The sequence below is a fragment of the Miniopterus schreibersii genome (genome assembly GCF_964146895.1).
Source record: "Miniopterus schreibersii genome assembly, chromosome: 5".
NCBI classification, from domain to species: Eukaryota; Metazoa; Chordata; class Mammalia; order Chiroptera; family Miniopteridae; genus Miniopterus; species Miniopterus schreibersii.
Genome location: NC_138106.1, coordinates 17,060,526 through 17,074,269, shown reverse-complemented (window position 1 = coordinate 17,074,269; position 13,744 = coordinate 17,060,526). Strand labels below are relative to the sequence as shown.

General features: G+C 35.6%; 3 protein-coding genes across 4 annotated transcripts in view; 1 reads left to right on the top strand and 2 right to left on the bottom strand.

The window, feature by feature from the left end:
* Positions 1 to 12,967, top strand: part of GPR149 (G protein-coupled receptor 149) — a 36,954-nt gene extending 23,987 nt beyond the window's left edge. Inside the window, exon 4 of the mRNA XM_081138079.1 lies at positions 10,765 to 12,967. Coding sequence (XP_080994205.1) covers positions 10,765 to 11,337 — 573 coding nt within the window. The 3' untranslated portion in view covers positions 11,338 to 12,967. The remainder of the gene's footprint in view (positions 1 to 10,764) is intronic.
* MME (membrane metalloendopeptidase) overlaps positions 1 to 13,744 on the bottom strand; it is a 578,791-nt gene that overhangs the window by 397,840 nt on the left and 167,207 nt on the right. The gene's annotated exons all lie outside the window — the stretch shown is intronic.
* The window catches only part of LOC308557545 (uncharacterized protein), a 227,081-nt gene that overhangs the window by 207,772 nt on the left and 5,565 nt on the right, over positions 1 to 13,744 (bottom strand). The window lies entirely within an intron of this gene.

Below are 13,744 nucleotides of genomic sequence, written 5' to 3'. Positions count from 1 at the left end.
TTTAGCAGAATAACCTGTGTTGGAAGATTTACTGTTTGGAGTATGGTACAAGTAGTTGGGCAGCAAAATAGGTAATTTTGGTATCAATTTGATTAAATTAGACTGAGAATATTTCCCCTTACTCCTTTGTGATAACAAATGCATATTCCTAAGAAATCTGTGCTAGAATTTAATTACATCTTTTAAGAAAGCCAGTGCATATTACCAAATTTAATTTTGAATGGTATAACTTAACAACATATAACTTGCCTGCTCTTGCATAAATGGACTTCAAATTGTTACCTTTATTTCTCTGATTAGATCTTAGTAAGCTATTACTTAGTTCTACACTATACATTGCAAAGGCTGTTTTATCTTGCAGTTCTCACCTCACTCCCACCAAATATAATGACTTTGTATTAAATATTTTACAGCAATTAGACATTTCCAGTATGGTAGGGAACATTTCAGAATAATTATTGGTTATAAGAAAATCTTGGGGACCAAAAGAACTGAATTAACTTGAAAATACAGCAATTCAAACAATAAAACCTTATTTTGCTGGCACTCAATTAAAAACCCATAAAAATATCAACAGCATTAGAAAAATGCAAATTGCAACCACAATGAGATACCACTTACACACCCACTAAAATGGCTCCAATCAAAAGGACAGACAGTAATAAGTGCTGACAAGGATGAAAAGAAGCTGGAACACTGCTGGTAGAATGTGAAACTGTACATCCACTTTGGAAAAAAAATTTGGTGGTTTCCAAAAATGTTAAACATAAACTTATACAGCCCAGGAATTCCATTCCTAGGATTATACCCTAGAGAAATGAAAACATATGTTCATGAAGCAGTATTTATAATAGTCATAAACTGTTAAAAGTTCAAATGTCCATCAAGTAGAGAATGAATAAAAGATGTGGTAGCTCGGCCAGGCGTGACTCAGCGGTTGAGCATCGACCTAGGATCCAGGAGATTGTGGTTTGATTCCCGGTCAGGGCACTTGCCCGGGTTGTGGGCTCGATCCCCAGCCAGGGGCCGGCAGGAGGCAGCTGACCAATGACTTTCTCATCATTGATGTTTCTGTCTCTCTCTCCCTCTCCCTTCCTCTCTCTGAAATCAATAAAGATATATTTAAAAAACAAAAGATGTGGTATACCCATACAATGGGATTCTATTCAGCAATAAAAAGGAATGAACTACCAATATATATTACCACATGTAAAAACTTCAAAAACATTATACAGAGTGACAGAAGCCAGGCCAAAAAGACTACACATTACATGGTTCCATTTGTATAGAATATTCATAAGATTACATCTATATAGACAGAAAGCAGATTAGTGGTTTCCAGGGGCTGGGGTGCAGAACAGGGATTAATTGCAAATGGGCATGAGAAAACTTATTGGGGGTGGGAGGGTGATGAAAATGTTCTAACACTGGATTGTGGTGATGGCTGCACAACTCTAGAAGTTTACTAAAAGCCATTGCATTATACATTTACAATGGGTGAGTTTAGCAATGTGTAAGTTATACTTTAATAAAGCTGTTTGTAAAAATAAAAAATAACTGTAGAGCCGAGCACGATGTTCTAGCCCAGAGCACACTGCTCATACTGGCTTACACTGATATGCTTTACAAATTTAAAATCAAAACATGCTTTACCTAAAATCTCTTTTCTTTTAATACTTTATTCTTGTTCAAGGACCATATTGCCAAATATTCATTAAACAATGATACAACACATTATCTTCCCACTCACTTTAAAATTATGTTCCGCTGCCAATTTACAACTCTTTACTTTCTAAATACCTGCCACAATTTCCTACCCCATCTACCTTATGAATTTTACTGTTATCATTAATTTTTTTTTTTTGAAACTCGGGACTATTAGTGCTTAGAGCTTACAATAATAGCTAACATTTCTTAAAACATACACTCTTCTAAATACTTTATACATCTGTTTTACTTACTTCTCACCTTCATTTAATTCTCAAAATAACCTTATAAAGTGGGCGTCATTGTTATTCCCATATTATGTTAAAGAAAACTTAGGTGCAAAGAAGCCTTTTAAGGAGCACTGCAAGAAGGGGAATGTTTTGCATGTCATCTTCTATTTTTATTACAATAGCCTTCTTACCTTGTGTATTTTTAGATAAAGCTCTCTAAACCAGGGATTCTCTGTTAGGTATATACTGCTCCTTCTCTTCAGCTTCCTTAAGACAAACCATGAAATATGTGGACACACTATATGATTCTGTTATCCATTCCTTCAAAATAACAACTGTTTAGTAAGAATTGGGAAAAGTTGTAAAATCACCTACATACAATATAACTAAACACACACACTTAAACACTGCTTATTTCACCTCACGATAGAACTTTGAATTGAACCCCAATAACTAATCTCTATACACATCGCTTCATCCTGGTATGTATACTGTATACAAGGAAGAATATCTTGAACAGAGAGAATTGATTTATAAAAGCATAACACTACTATGGATATATTTTTAGAAACTTTGATTATAGCAAAAGAAATGAGTTTCTTTAAGAAAATTGAAGGCCTGACTATATAACTTCTTTACCAACAGGGAGTTGCATACTGTGAGAAATGCCTCTTCCAACAATTAAAGGTTTGAATAATTGAGGAGCAAATTATAAAAACAGGAAATTGTTTTATACTTTTCATAATCAGGAATATGAACATATACCAAATTTCCACATAACTTACCTTTTATACTTTTTGTTTAGGCTGCCACTACGAATTATGAGTTATGAGAAAATATAATAGGATTCTTGATAATTTTCAGCATTAGGATCCATTCAGCATGTTAAAAACTAACATTCTGGCACATCTAGTCCTCTGGTGAAAATAATGTCCCAGTTTCAAGACAACAAAATAGCCTAATGGTATTCTGGACAGAAATTTATACAGATTTAAAACTTAGATGCCCTGTGGTGAGCATTGATGATGGTACTGAATAGAGTTCAATGGGGAGTAAAAACTTTTTTAAATGATGAAAGCCATTTGAAAAAATACAATATTTATACAATGTAATATTTTGGCATGGAACTATTGAGGACAAAATGTTCTCAAATCATTTATTAATTTTTTAAAGGTAATGTTTCCTACGTAACACAAATAAAATTGCATATTAACACAGATAGTGTACCCAAAGGAAAGGAAGCAAGCAATATTAAAAAGTGACTCTTGAGTGAACATTTGGATTAAAATTTCATACTGAATATTTCCTAAGGAGCACAGGATATTAGATTCTCCAGAAACAAACCTCTGTCCAAAGCTACCATATAGCTAGTTCTAAATATTTCTTTTTGCTCAAACCGTACCATATTATGTAAGACTTGGAAGGCTAGCTGGAGAGAACAAACCTATCAAGTGCTTGTGCAATGGTATTCTGTTAGAAAGGCTGGGTGGTTTGTTGGGAATGTCAGTAAATTTGCTCAGCCCATTCCAAGGGTTTCTCTGAGGAATGAAGCCGCATTTCCAATGATAGTCCCATGAAAGTAAGAGATAAGCTGACAGCTGACTGCTTTTCAACCTTTTCTTGGTTCCTAAGATTTGCCAAGAATTGTTTCTTCTACTAAAGTATGTCCCCTGGGATATATACACTAATCCAAACAAACTTGACATATCAGTGTTCCTCTCCTTTGTTATCAAAAACATAAGGATATCCACTTTGGTGCATTTTGACCAAGCCTGGTATAAGTCTGGAACACTCCTTCATTCCTGAGTGTTATAATGACAGCCATTCTGACAGGTGTGAGGTGGTATCTCATTGTGGTTTCACTTTGCATCTCTCTGACAATTAGTGATGTTGAGCATCTTTTCATGTCAATTTTCATGTCTGTATGTCCTCTTTGGAGAATTTTCTATTTAGATCCTCTGCTCATTTTTTTTTTTTAATATATCTTTATTGATTTCAGAGAGAGGAAAGGAGAAAGAGAGGGAGACAGACAGAAACATCAGTGATGAGAGAGTCATTGGGGATTGAGCCCGCAACCCGGGCATGTGCCCTGACCGGGAATTGAACCCTGATAGCCTGGATCCTAGGTCGACGCTCAACCGCTGAGCCACGCCCAGCTGGGCCCTGTGCTCATTTTTTAATTGGATTGTTGGGGGGGGGGGGGCGGGTTGGTGTTGAGTAGTGTAAGTTCTTTATAAAATTGGATATTAACCCCTTATCAGATGTATCATTGGCAAATATATTCTCCCATTAAGTAGGTTGTCTCTTCGTTTTTATGGTTTCCTTTGTTGTGCAAGAACTTTTTAGTTTGATGTAGTCCCGTTTTCTTCAACCTCCTCTCAAACTCTTTTCTCCAGTCCTTCTATTAATAATACTACTTCTTTGAATATGCCATGCTTTTTCTTTACACCCTTGAGATGAGTGTGCATACAGGTTATGTGGGACTTGAGTATTACATCCTTTGAGGAGATAGCTTTTTTTAAAATATAAAAATCATGAATATAAAATTAGGCATGAATATAAATATTTTTTAGAACAAAAAATAAATCACAGTGAATGTATTGGTGCCTTGGAGATTCAGGCATCTTCCTTCTAAGATCTCTTTAGGCCATAACTTACCTGGAATTGCTTTCTGATTGCAACCTGGCTTTCCTCTCCCCACTCAGGACACTACAACTTCCAACAATAATCAGCATTTAGAGTAGCTCATGCTAGTGAGTGGCTCTGAAACTTTAGCTTCAGGATAAACTTGTTTCCTCCCTGAGATTTTGACATTTTAAAGAAGTTTTTAAGTGTCCCAGCTAATGCAAATGTCCATTGCTTTTTTAGTTGTAATTCTCACTAAACCTTGGAAAATTAGAAAATATGGGCATGTAGCAAGGTATTTCTTAATGTCTTTTTCTGAGATGTTCAGTAAATTAACCAGGAAATTTCTTACTCTGTGCAACATCACAGCTCTATCTTATTTTCTAGTATCTTCTAAGTCAGTGGTTCACAAATCCAGCTACAAATAAGAATCACATGGAAATCTCTTTACAAATATAAATCACTGGGTTCCAATTCTAAACCTACTGAGTTAGAATCTCCAACAGTGAGGCCAAAAAACCTATATTTTTAATGAGCTTTGCTGTTGATTCTCACATGGTCCATTTCAATCTATGACAGGCATTTGGAAACAACTGGTCTAAAGAATTGAAGAAGCTGGATTGTAGGCCTGACTCATTAAAAATCAGTTTTAATCAGTGGATTTGATTTTCTTCAAACACTTTTATAATACAGAGAATCAGTTTTTCTAAGAACCTAAATGCTCTATTGCAGATTCTTAGGACTGACACATTAGGACAGCCAACTTCCTGCAACCTTAATTATTATTAATAGGAAGGAGAAAAAAACACTATGCACTGGCCCATATTTTAAAAAGAGATTCTGGAGCATCATCAATTTTCACCCTGTGAAGTTACAACATGCACTGTGCATATGGTTGTCCTATCCACTACACAAATAATTAATGTGAACTAAAACCAGTATCTAGAAAAAATTTAAATGTTGATATCTTAATAATTCCATCAATTTAAAAACACTATCGGGCATGTTACAAGTGTATAAATTTTATTAGGACAAGGACTTTATCTATTCTTGATGTCGTTATATATGTACATACTATTCTCTCCCTAGGAATAAGAAGACTAGTCAGATATCCACATTCACTTTCACAGAACTCACTTCCACTGAAGGCAAGTGGTTAATTTCCAAAGCGTGCATATGGGTCAGGGTCTATGTACAACTCATCATTAGCATTCTCCTTTCTTGAGATCAGACAATAGCCACATGGTTTTTAGTTAAATTTTTCTAAAGAACCTTTGTAATAATACTTTTGAAAGAACTGCTATGGTACTTGCTGTGTGGGATGAGAAGATTTTGGAGACCTTGCCTTCTAAATCAGTCTTAGAAAACAATTTCCATACTTCATGTTCTATTGCTTTGTAAGTAGTGAGAAGAAAGAAAATTGAAGCGTGAGACAAAAGAACAAAGCAGTCTTTTCACACGCCGTTGAGTTTAAGATTTGAAATTTTACTTGGTATTTTCTTCAAAAGCAAAATCAGTTGTGTTAGGTTTTGTCTTAACAATTATGACTTTATTGTTTTTATAAAAGTAATATGCTCAGTATTTTTAAAATTCAAGCAAAACAGAAAAATACCAAAGAGAGGCAAATAACCTAAAATTACACTGCCCAGAAAGAACCATAGCTCTCTATGCACACATACAGAGAGAAAGATGCATAGATGAATGGATGGAAGGAAAAAAGAGAGGAAGGAAAACCATTTCATAATTCCAGTTCCTGGAATAGTGGCTGGCTCATACCAGGTACTAAATAAAAATATAGTGAATGAATGAATGAGATTGTATAGTCTTTTTTCAGGAGTCATACTGCTCATATTAGAGTCTCATTTCTACCACTTGGTATCTGTTTGACCTTGAAAAAGGTATGTAAGACCTAGCCAGTTTTGCTCAGTGGTTACAGCATCGACCCACAGACTGAAGGATCCCAGGTTTGATTGCAGCCAAGGACACATACCTCGGATGCAGGCTTGATCCCCAGCCTCAGTTGGGGCATGTGCAGGAGGCAACCAATTGATGTGTCTCTCTCACATTGATCAATGTTTCTCTCCCCCACTCCCACTCTCTCTGAAAAACAGTGGAAAAAATATCCTTGGGTAAAGATTGACAAAAAAAATTAAGGAGTAATGTGTTGTTTTATGATCAAGAAAAGTTAACTATAAATTATTATGCACACACATATATAACTCATACACAAACCCATATATACTCATATTGCAAGATTCTACATGGTCTATTTCTTATATCTAGTGTTCAATAAATGTTTCCTATGATCAAAGATTTAAATTAGAACTATATAAGCATCATTAAATTCTCCTTACAGTTTTCTTTCTAAACACTGGTTTATAATCTGCTTCGGTTTTTTCTTGTTATTTTATCTTCCTACCACAAACATTTTCATTGTACAGAGTGCATGGTACCTCGGTTGCAGGCTTGACCCTGGCCCTGGTCGGGACCCATTCAGGAGACAACTGATTGATGATGTGTCTCTGATGTTTTTCTCTTTCTCTCCCTCTCCCTCTTCCCTCCTCTCCACTCTCTTTAAAAAAATCAATGGAAGAAATATCCTCTGGTGGGGATTAAAAGAATAAAGTAAAATCTGTGAGGATTAAATGGGAAATGTGTTAAAATACCATGCCACACAATATGCCCTTTATAAAGGCTCAGATGTTCTTGCGCTTACTCTCTTCTTCTTGAATGATTCATGTGTGTTATTTTAATTTACGAAACATTTAAATGAAGGTGACAGGATGACACAAGAAGTATTTGGGAGTTGAATATGTGAAAATACAGTAATCACATAGTTTTAAATAAAATTCCAAAAGTAAATTATTAAAAATCTAGTTCGTTCTGTTGTTGGTTTTTCACAAAGTTCTCCCTCTCCCTGCTATTTTCAGGTGTCCCTGTGTTTTCTCCCTCAGACCATCTCGGATGGTCAACCTGACATACTCCTCAATGTACCGTACTTCTGCGCGTCTGGTTGCCCAAACTATCTGGGGATAACCTGTACAATTTTAATTTGTACTGAAATTGCCAGTCTCTTGAATTAGTCCTTAGTTGATGACAGAATTCTCGTTTCCAGGGCTGAAAACCCATAATCCACTCCTGGCTAAGGCAGATTTCTTGTAAAGTGACAACGTGACATAGGGGAAAGAGCACTTAACTGGGAGTTAAGAAACCTGAGACCTGGTGCAAGTCCCGCTATTATTACCTATGTGACCCTGGGCAAGTAGTTCCCTGTCTGGGGCTATCAGTTCTCCTACTATAAAATGAGAAATTAGAACTGCATGGTTTCTGGTGAGTGCCAGGATCCTATGTGCTATGATATGTCTTTCTTCAGTGATTCAATCAACAGAATACTCTGCTTTGTTAGGAGAAAAATTTGGAGCAACTCTTTTATATTATAATTTTACTCTAAAATCACGTAGAGGCTTACAGTGAAAAGAAAAAAACAAATTCAATATGCCCAAGGTCAGTAAGTCTGAATCAATTATCAAAGCAGATTATTTGTGCTAATGTGTTTACATGGCATGCATTCTCCTCCTAAAGCATCTCTGAGGGTTAGAGACTGCTTTTCATTTTCAAACAAAAAGCTCCCAGCCACCTACACTCAGGAATACAGCAATAATGGATTGTCACTATTCCTAACAGCTTATTCTAATTCACTGAATTTCAAATGGAAAGAAGGCACAGACTACTAAATGAGTAGTTTTATGTTCTCTGAATCCATCATTTTTTATCATGTACTAAACTTACACACACAATTCAGTCCCCTAACATTCTATTCTATTTGTATTAAAAAGTATGTTCTAATATGTTCTTCTGATGTATTTATAATTATTATAATTCATTACATAGGGCAGTTAAAATATAAAAAATGAATTTTAAACAGCAATATTTTTTAAAGATGATCTTATTTTTTATGCTTTAGAAAGTTAAAATATGGAATCTAAAAAGCCTACAAAGTCAGTGTCAGTCATTCATTTATGCACACATCTATTCATCTAACAAATATTTTTAAGGGGCTGTCATGTACCAGCCACGGTGATAGATGGCAGAGAAATAAAGGAGCAACAAGGGAATGTTCTCTTCCCTTGAGATTACATTCTATGTGGATTTGAAAGAAATGCCACGCAATTCTAGTCTCCAGAAGAAAATGGGCAGTTATTGAACTCTGCAAATGTCTATATACATCTGTGTTTTAGTAATGCTTTGCATGAAACATTATATTAGTTTCGTAGGGCAGCCGTAACAAGTTACCACACACTTGGATAGCTTAAAACAACAGAAATCTATTGACTCACATTTCTGGAGGCCAGAAGTCTAAAATCAAGATGTTAGCGGGGCCGTACTTCTCTGAGGCCCTAGGGGAGGATCCGTTTTAATTGGTTTATGACAGCATAACTCTAATTGCTGTCTCCTCCTTCCCATGTCTATCTTTCCTGTGTGAGTCTATGTCCAATCTTCTCTTTTCTTAAAAGGATGGCAGTCATTGGAATTAGGGCTCCCCCGAATCCACTATGACTTTATCTTAATCTGAGTACACCTGCAAAGACCCTATTTCCAAATGAAGTCATATTCACGGGGTATGGGTGGATATGAACTTTGGAGGGGACACTATTCAACTCAGTACAAAGACCAAAATAAATTAAACCAATATTAACAGTCTTTTATATTCTTACAATTAATGTTAATTTTCCCTTCAGGTTTTATTGCTTCTTACTTTCAGTCTTTTTTTTTTTAAATTGCTCCTGAACTTTTTAAAATATTTACAAATCTGTAGGCTACATTTTAGTTTGGGACTCGTGTCCCATAGTATTTCTTTTTTTTTGAAGTGGAATTCTTTGTTTATTAGAACTTAATGTTTACACTGACAGTTTGTTGGACTCAAATGTTTATAATATTTTTTCCAATAAAATCAGTGATGAGAATCTGACTAATACATACCCTGGCCACTTTGAAAGTACTATAAATTTTTGCCTGACTAGTACCAGAGGATCTTTTTCCTTTCTGATAATTAATTTTTAAAAATTTTTCCTGTCATAAGTACCATTCTCTATGTTTTTAAAATATGAATGAAAAATAAGCTATAGCCTAGCTGAAACTCTCATTCTAATCGACCAAACCATTAGGACAAAATTTTGTGACAGCACCCACTAACCAGTTTGTCTCCTTTCTCCTAACCTAAAAATAGCACAAACCCAAATGCAGAATGTCAGTTCACAAATCCCAAATGCAAAATAAACTCCCAGTGCAGCGCAAACACCAGACTGACTACCAAACTGAACTCTGAGGCTGACGACCATCATAGGCAACCCACACTCATCACCACAGCCCTGTGTCCTTGATGCCCTTCTAGTAATATTCTACTCTCTGCCCCCTCTATTACCTAATCAACTTCCAAGAGCAAAACCATCATCATCATCATCATCATCAAATAATTTAGAAATACAAAACATAAGAGTTGAAATCCTTCTCCATCTGCTTCCAGAAAAAGTTTTAAATATAATATAAAAGGTTTAAATTTTTTGGCAAGGCTTTGCAGAGATATGGGGGAGTTCTGGATCATTGGGTTTACTTTAATGACTGTGATTTCTCTGTGGAAAAGTGAGCACACTGTAGCACAGTCCTAGTGACATCTGGCTCCTCTTTTGTGTGCTCAAACCTAACCGCTGAAATATTTTTTGTGCTTAACCTGAATCACAGTTCCACAATTATCATTCTCTCTGGCATACTAAGCAGGAAAACAAAAGTGGATTTTGATAACAAAGTCTACATTTCTTTCAGTCAATGCAAACTTCTAATCTGTAGCTGAGTATGTGACAAAAATATAAAAGCAATTCCAGAATGTACATTGCATTCAATTTTATGCTCATATTCTGCTCTTGAAAACATCTACTGCTGCCTATCAATACACAAATATTGCCTTCAACAGTAGAAATATGTCCCATATCTTCAAAGAAAGGTTCCTGACTGTCCTCGTTTAGATGTTGTATTTGACCTAGGAGAAACTGAACAATGGCAGAATTTAAATCCCTTATCTGTAAAAGGTTTCTAGGGAAATAGGTCTGAAATAGAAAAAATTTACCATTTGGATGAATAAAATGACTTTGTAAATGGCCTAATCTCAGAAACTAATTTTCAATAACTATTTTGTTTCTGTCCCCAGCGCTCCGGCGGTGGCCTCGCCATTCCCTTGTGTGCATTCCAGGGGATGGTGTCTCTCCAGGCCCCTACAGGGAAAACACTATCTCTTTCTACTTATGAGGTAAGCGCAGAAGGACAGAAAATAACCCCAGCCTCTAAGAAAATAGAAGTCTATCGATCCAAGAGTGTTGGCCATGAACCAAACTCAGAAGATTCTCCATCCACGTTTGTGGACACCAGTGTAAAAATACACTTGGAGGTTCTTGAAATTTGTGATAACGAAGAGGCTTTGGACACTGTGTCAATCATTAGCAACATCAGCCAGTCCTCCACACAGGTCAGATCTCCATCCCTACGCTACTCACGGAAAGAAAACAGATTTGTTTCATGTGATTTAGGAGAAACAGCCTCATATTCTCTCTTTTTACCCACGAGTAATCCTGACGGTGATATCAACATCTCCATCCCAGACACCGTTGAAGCACACAGGCAGAACAGTAAAAGGCAGCATCAAGAGAGGGATGGCTACCAAGAGGAAATCCAGTTGTTAAACAAAGCTTACAGGAAGAGAGAGGAAGAAAGCAAGGGTAGCTAGTGATCACTTGGTCTAATGCAGGCAAGAATGGTGCCTGACTTCAAACTGCTACACTAACACCTTTGTTCTAAGGCTATTTGATTTCCCTTTTCATTTGTTGGTTTACATAAGCTTTACAGATTTGCTAGTTAATTATTTGTAGTGCAAACAGCTGGAACTAGTGCAAACACTTAAGTGCTTTTGATGTGTTGTTACCTTATAGATCACACACTGTGGAAATTAAAATATTTATTTCTTATTCAATTTCTAAAAATCTTTTCTAAATCAAACCTTGGCCTAGTTTACTAATGTTTTGCCTATGTTTGTCAACCTCAGAGTAAACAAAACACTGTATAAACTCAATGAGTATACTGTTCCCATGCACGTTTCTACACATAATGTTGGGCTTTAAATAGCAAAGGGAAAAAAGACATTTGGGTAATGAAAGCAAGGTAACAAAACTCTTGAGCTGTATTTGGAGAGGCTTGTGGAAATGTGGTTAGCAAAGCAAGCTTATTACAATTACAGCTTCAGCTTTTACACTGATGTCTGGGAAATATATTCTAGTGTAAAACTGCAAATTAACTTCCAACTGCAAACCACGCATGTCCCTCGTCTGGAAATAGTTGTTTCCTTCATTTCTATAAAATATAAATTGTTTACTGAATCTTTTTCTTTCCTTTCTCTCTTTAATGTAAGTGTTTTCCTTTCATCTTTTCAAGTCAAGATTGCCCTTAAAACAAATATGTTGTGTGTTACAAGTGGAATTAGAAATAGTCATTAACTGAAACAGTATTGGGAAAGGTTGTAAATATAAATTTCATCATTTGTAGAATTGTTTTGTTTATTTGAATGGAAACTGAGGAAAACACTGCCAGATTAAGTTCTTTGAGGTTCACCTAACTAGACTGACAAAATTCTGGGTAAAGCAGAGGAAAATCCTGTAAGCCCAAAACAAAAGTGTCCGTTTCTAAAGCTGCAGATTTGACAAACTTTCTTCGCCATTCTTGAATCATAGAAAATTTTACTTCTTTACTTCTTTCCCAAAGATATGCGTATCTCAAGCAAAGAAATAATTCGATATATTTTATTAAATGATTGTTAGGTACATATTTCAAGATTAATGAAAATCAGGATTTAAAGAACACAGGAATTGGATTGGAAGACAGTAATGCCCCTTTTCCCTCCTGTGTTCCTTTTTTCCCCCAATGGACTTGGGCCTATGCTGGAGTAACTGGAAAAACACACATACAAAGCTTGATTGTTAAATTAACTATACAATGGATACACTTAAAAGCTCTGCTGTACTGACACAATACCAGGATAATTTAGCCAGAAGACATAGTTTGAAAGGCTAATCAACATCACATTACTGACCTATAACACTTCAAACTCCAAGCCAACAGTAGTTGAATCCACAAAAATCCTCTACAGGGGCTATGCCTAAGCATGAGTGGTTCCTCCTCCCAAGCCTTGATAAGAAGGGAGGGTTAAGCTGCACCAGTATAGAATCTACTTACTCTTTAATGTGATTGTTTCTGGTATAATAAGAAATTGTATAATACCCTTATAGATACCTTGTGCTATATTTAAATATCTTACCCTTGCATTATTATATTGTTCTTATTATTAATAAACACTATATTTCGTATAATTTATCTTTTTTCTCTATAAGTCAAATATCTGAAGACAGAAACTACTTGTTACATAATAAAAATACCACCACCTGGTGGTGATTGCTATAAATTGAAAAGACATAATCTCCAAAACTCCCTAGTAATATAAACACATAATATATAATCCCAAAGATTTCCAAGAGTTGTGACTGACAGAGGCAACCATTCTAAAGACAGCAAACATCACAGTATTACTCATAATATAATAATAATAATAAAAGAGACCTGGTATGTATTATTTGAAAGCTTTTCCAAACATGGTTCTATACCATAGCATTTCATAAAGCCTCTTAATTTCTCATATTAGTCAACTTCTATCATTCATTTACTTATTATAATATATAATGAATGTCTGTTACATGCTACATATTGTGCTAGGCAGTTAGGATTATAATTGTGAAACAAAACAGAACAAATATAAATACACTATATTTGAGCCAACTGCAAATTTAGAAGACACAGTCCACACAAAACTTCCCTCACTTCTGACACCAAATGTGAATTCCGAATGTTCCTAAAACCACTATCAGTTTCAATAATTCACCAGAAGGACTCCCAGAACTCCCAGAACTCACTGACAACTGTATTGTCACAGTTATGGAGTATGACAGGGCAAGACTACAGATTAAAATCAACCAAGAGAAGGAGCAGAATCCAGAAAAAAGTCCAAATGTGGAGCTTCTGTTGTCCTCTCCACATGGAGTCATAGGTGGCATTGCTGGCATCAATGTGTGTATCTATTTGGTTGTACA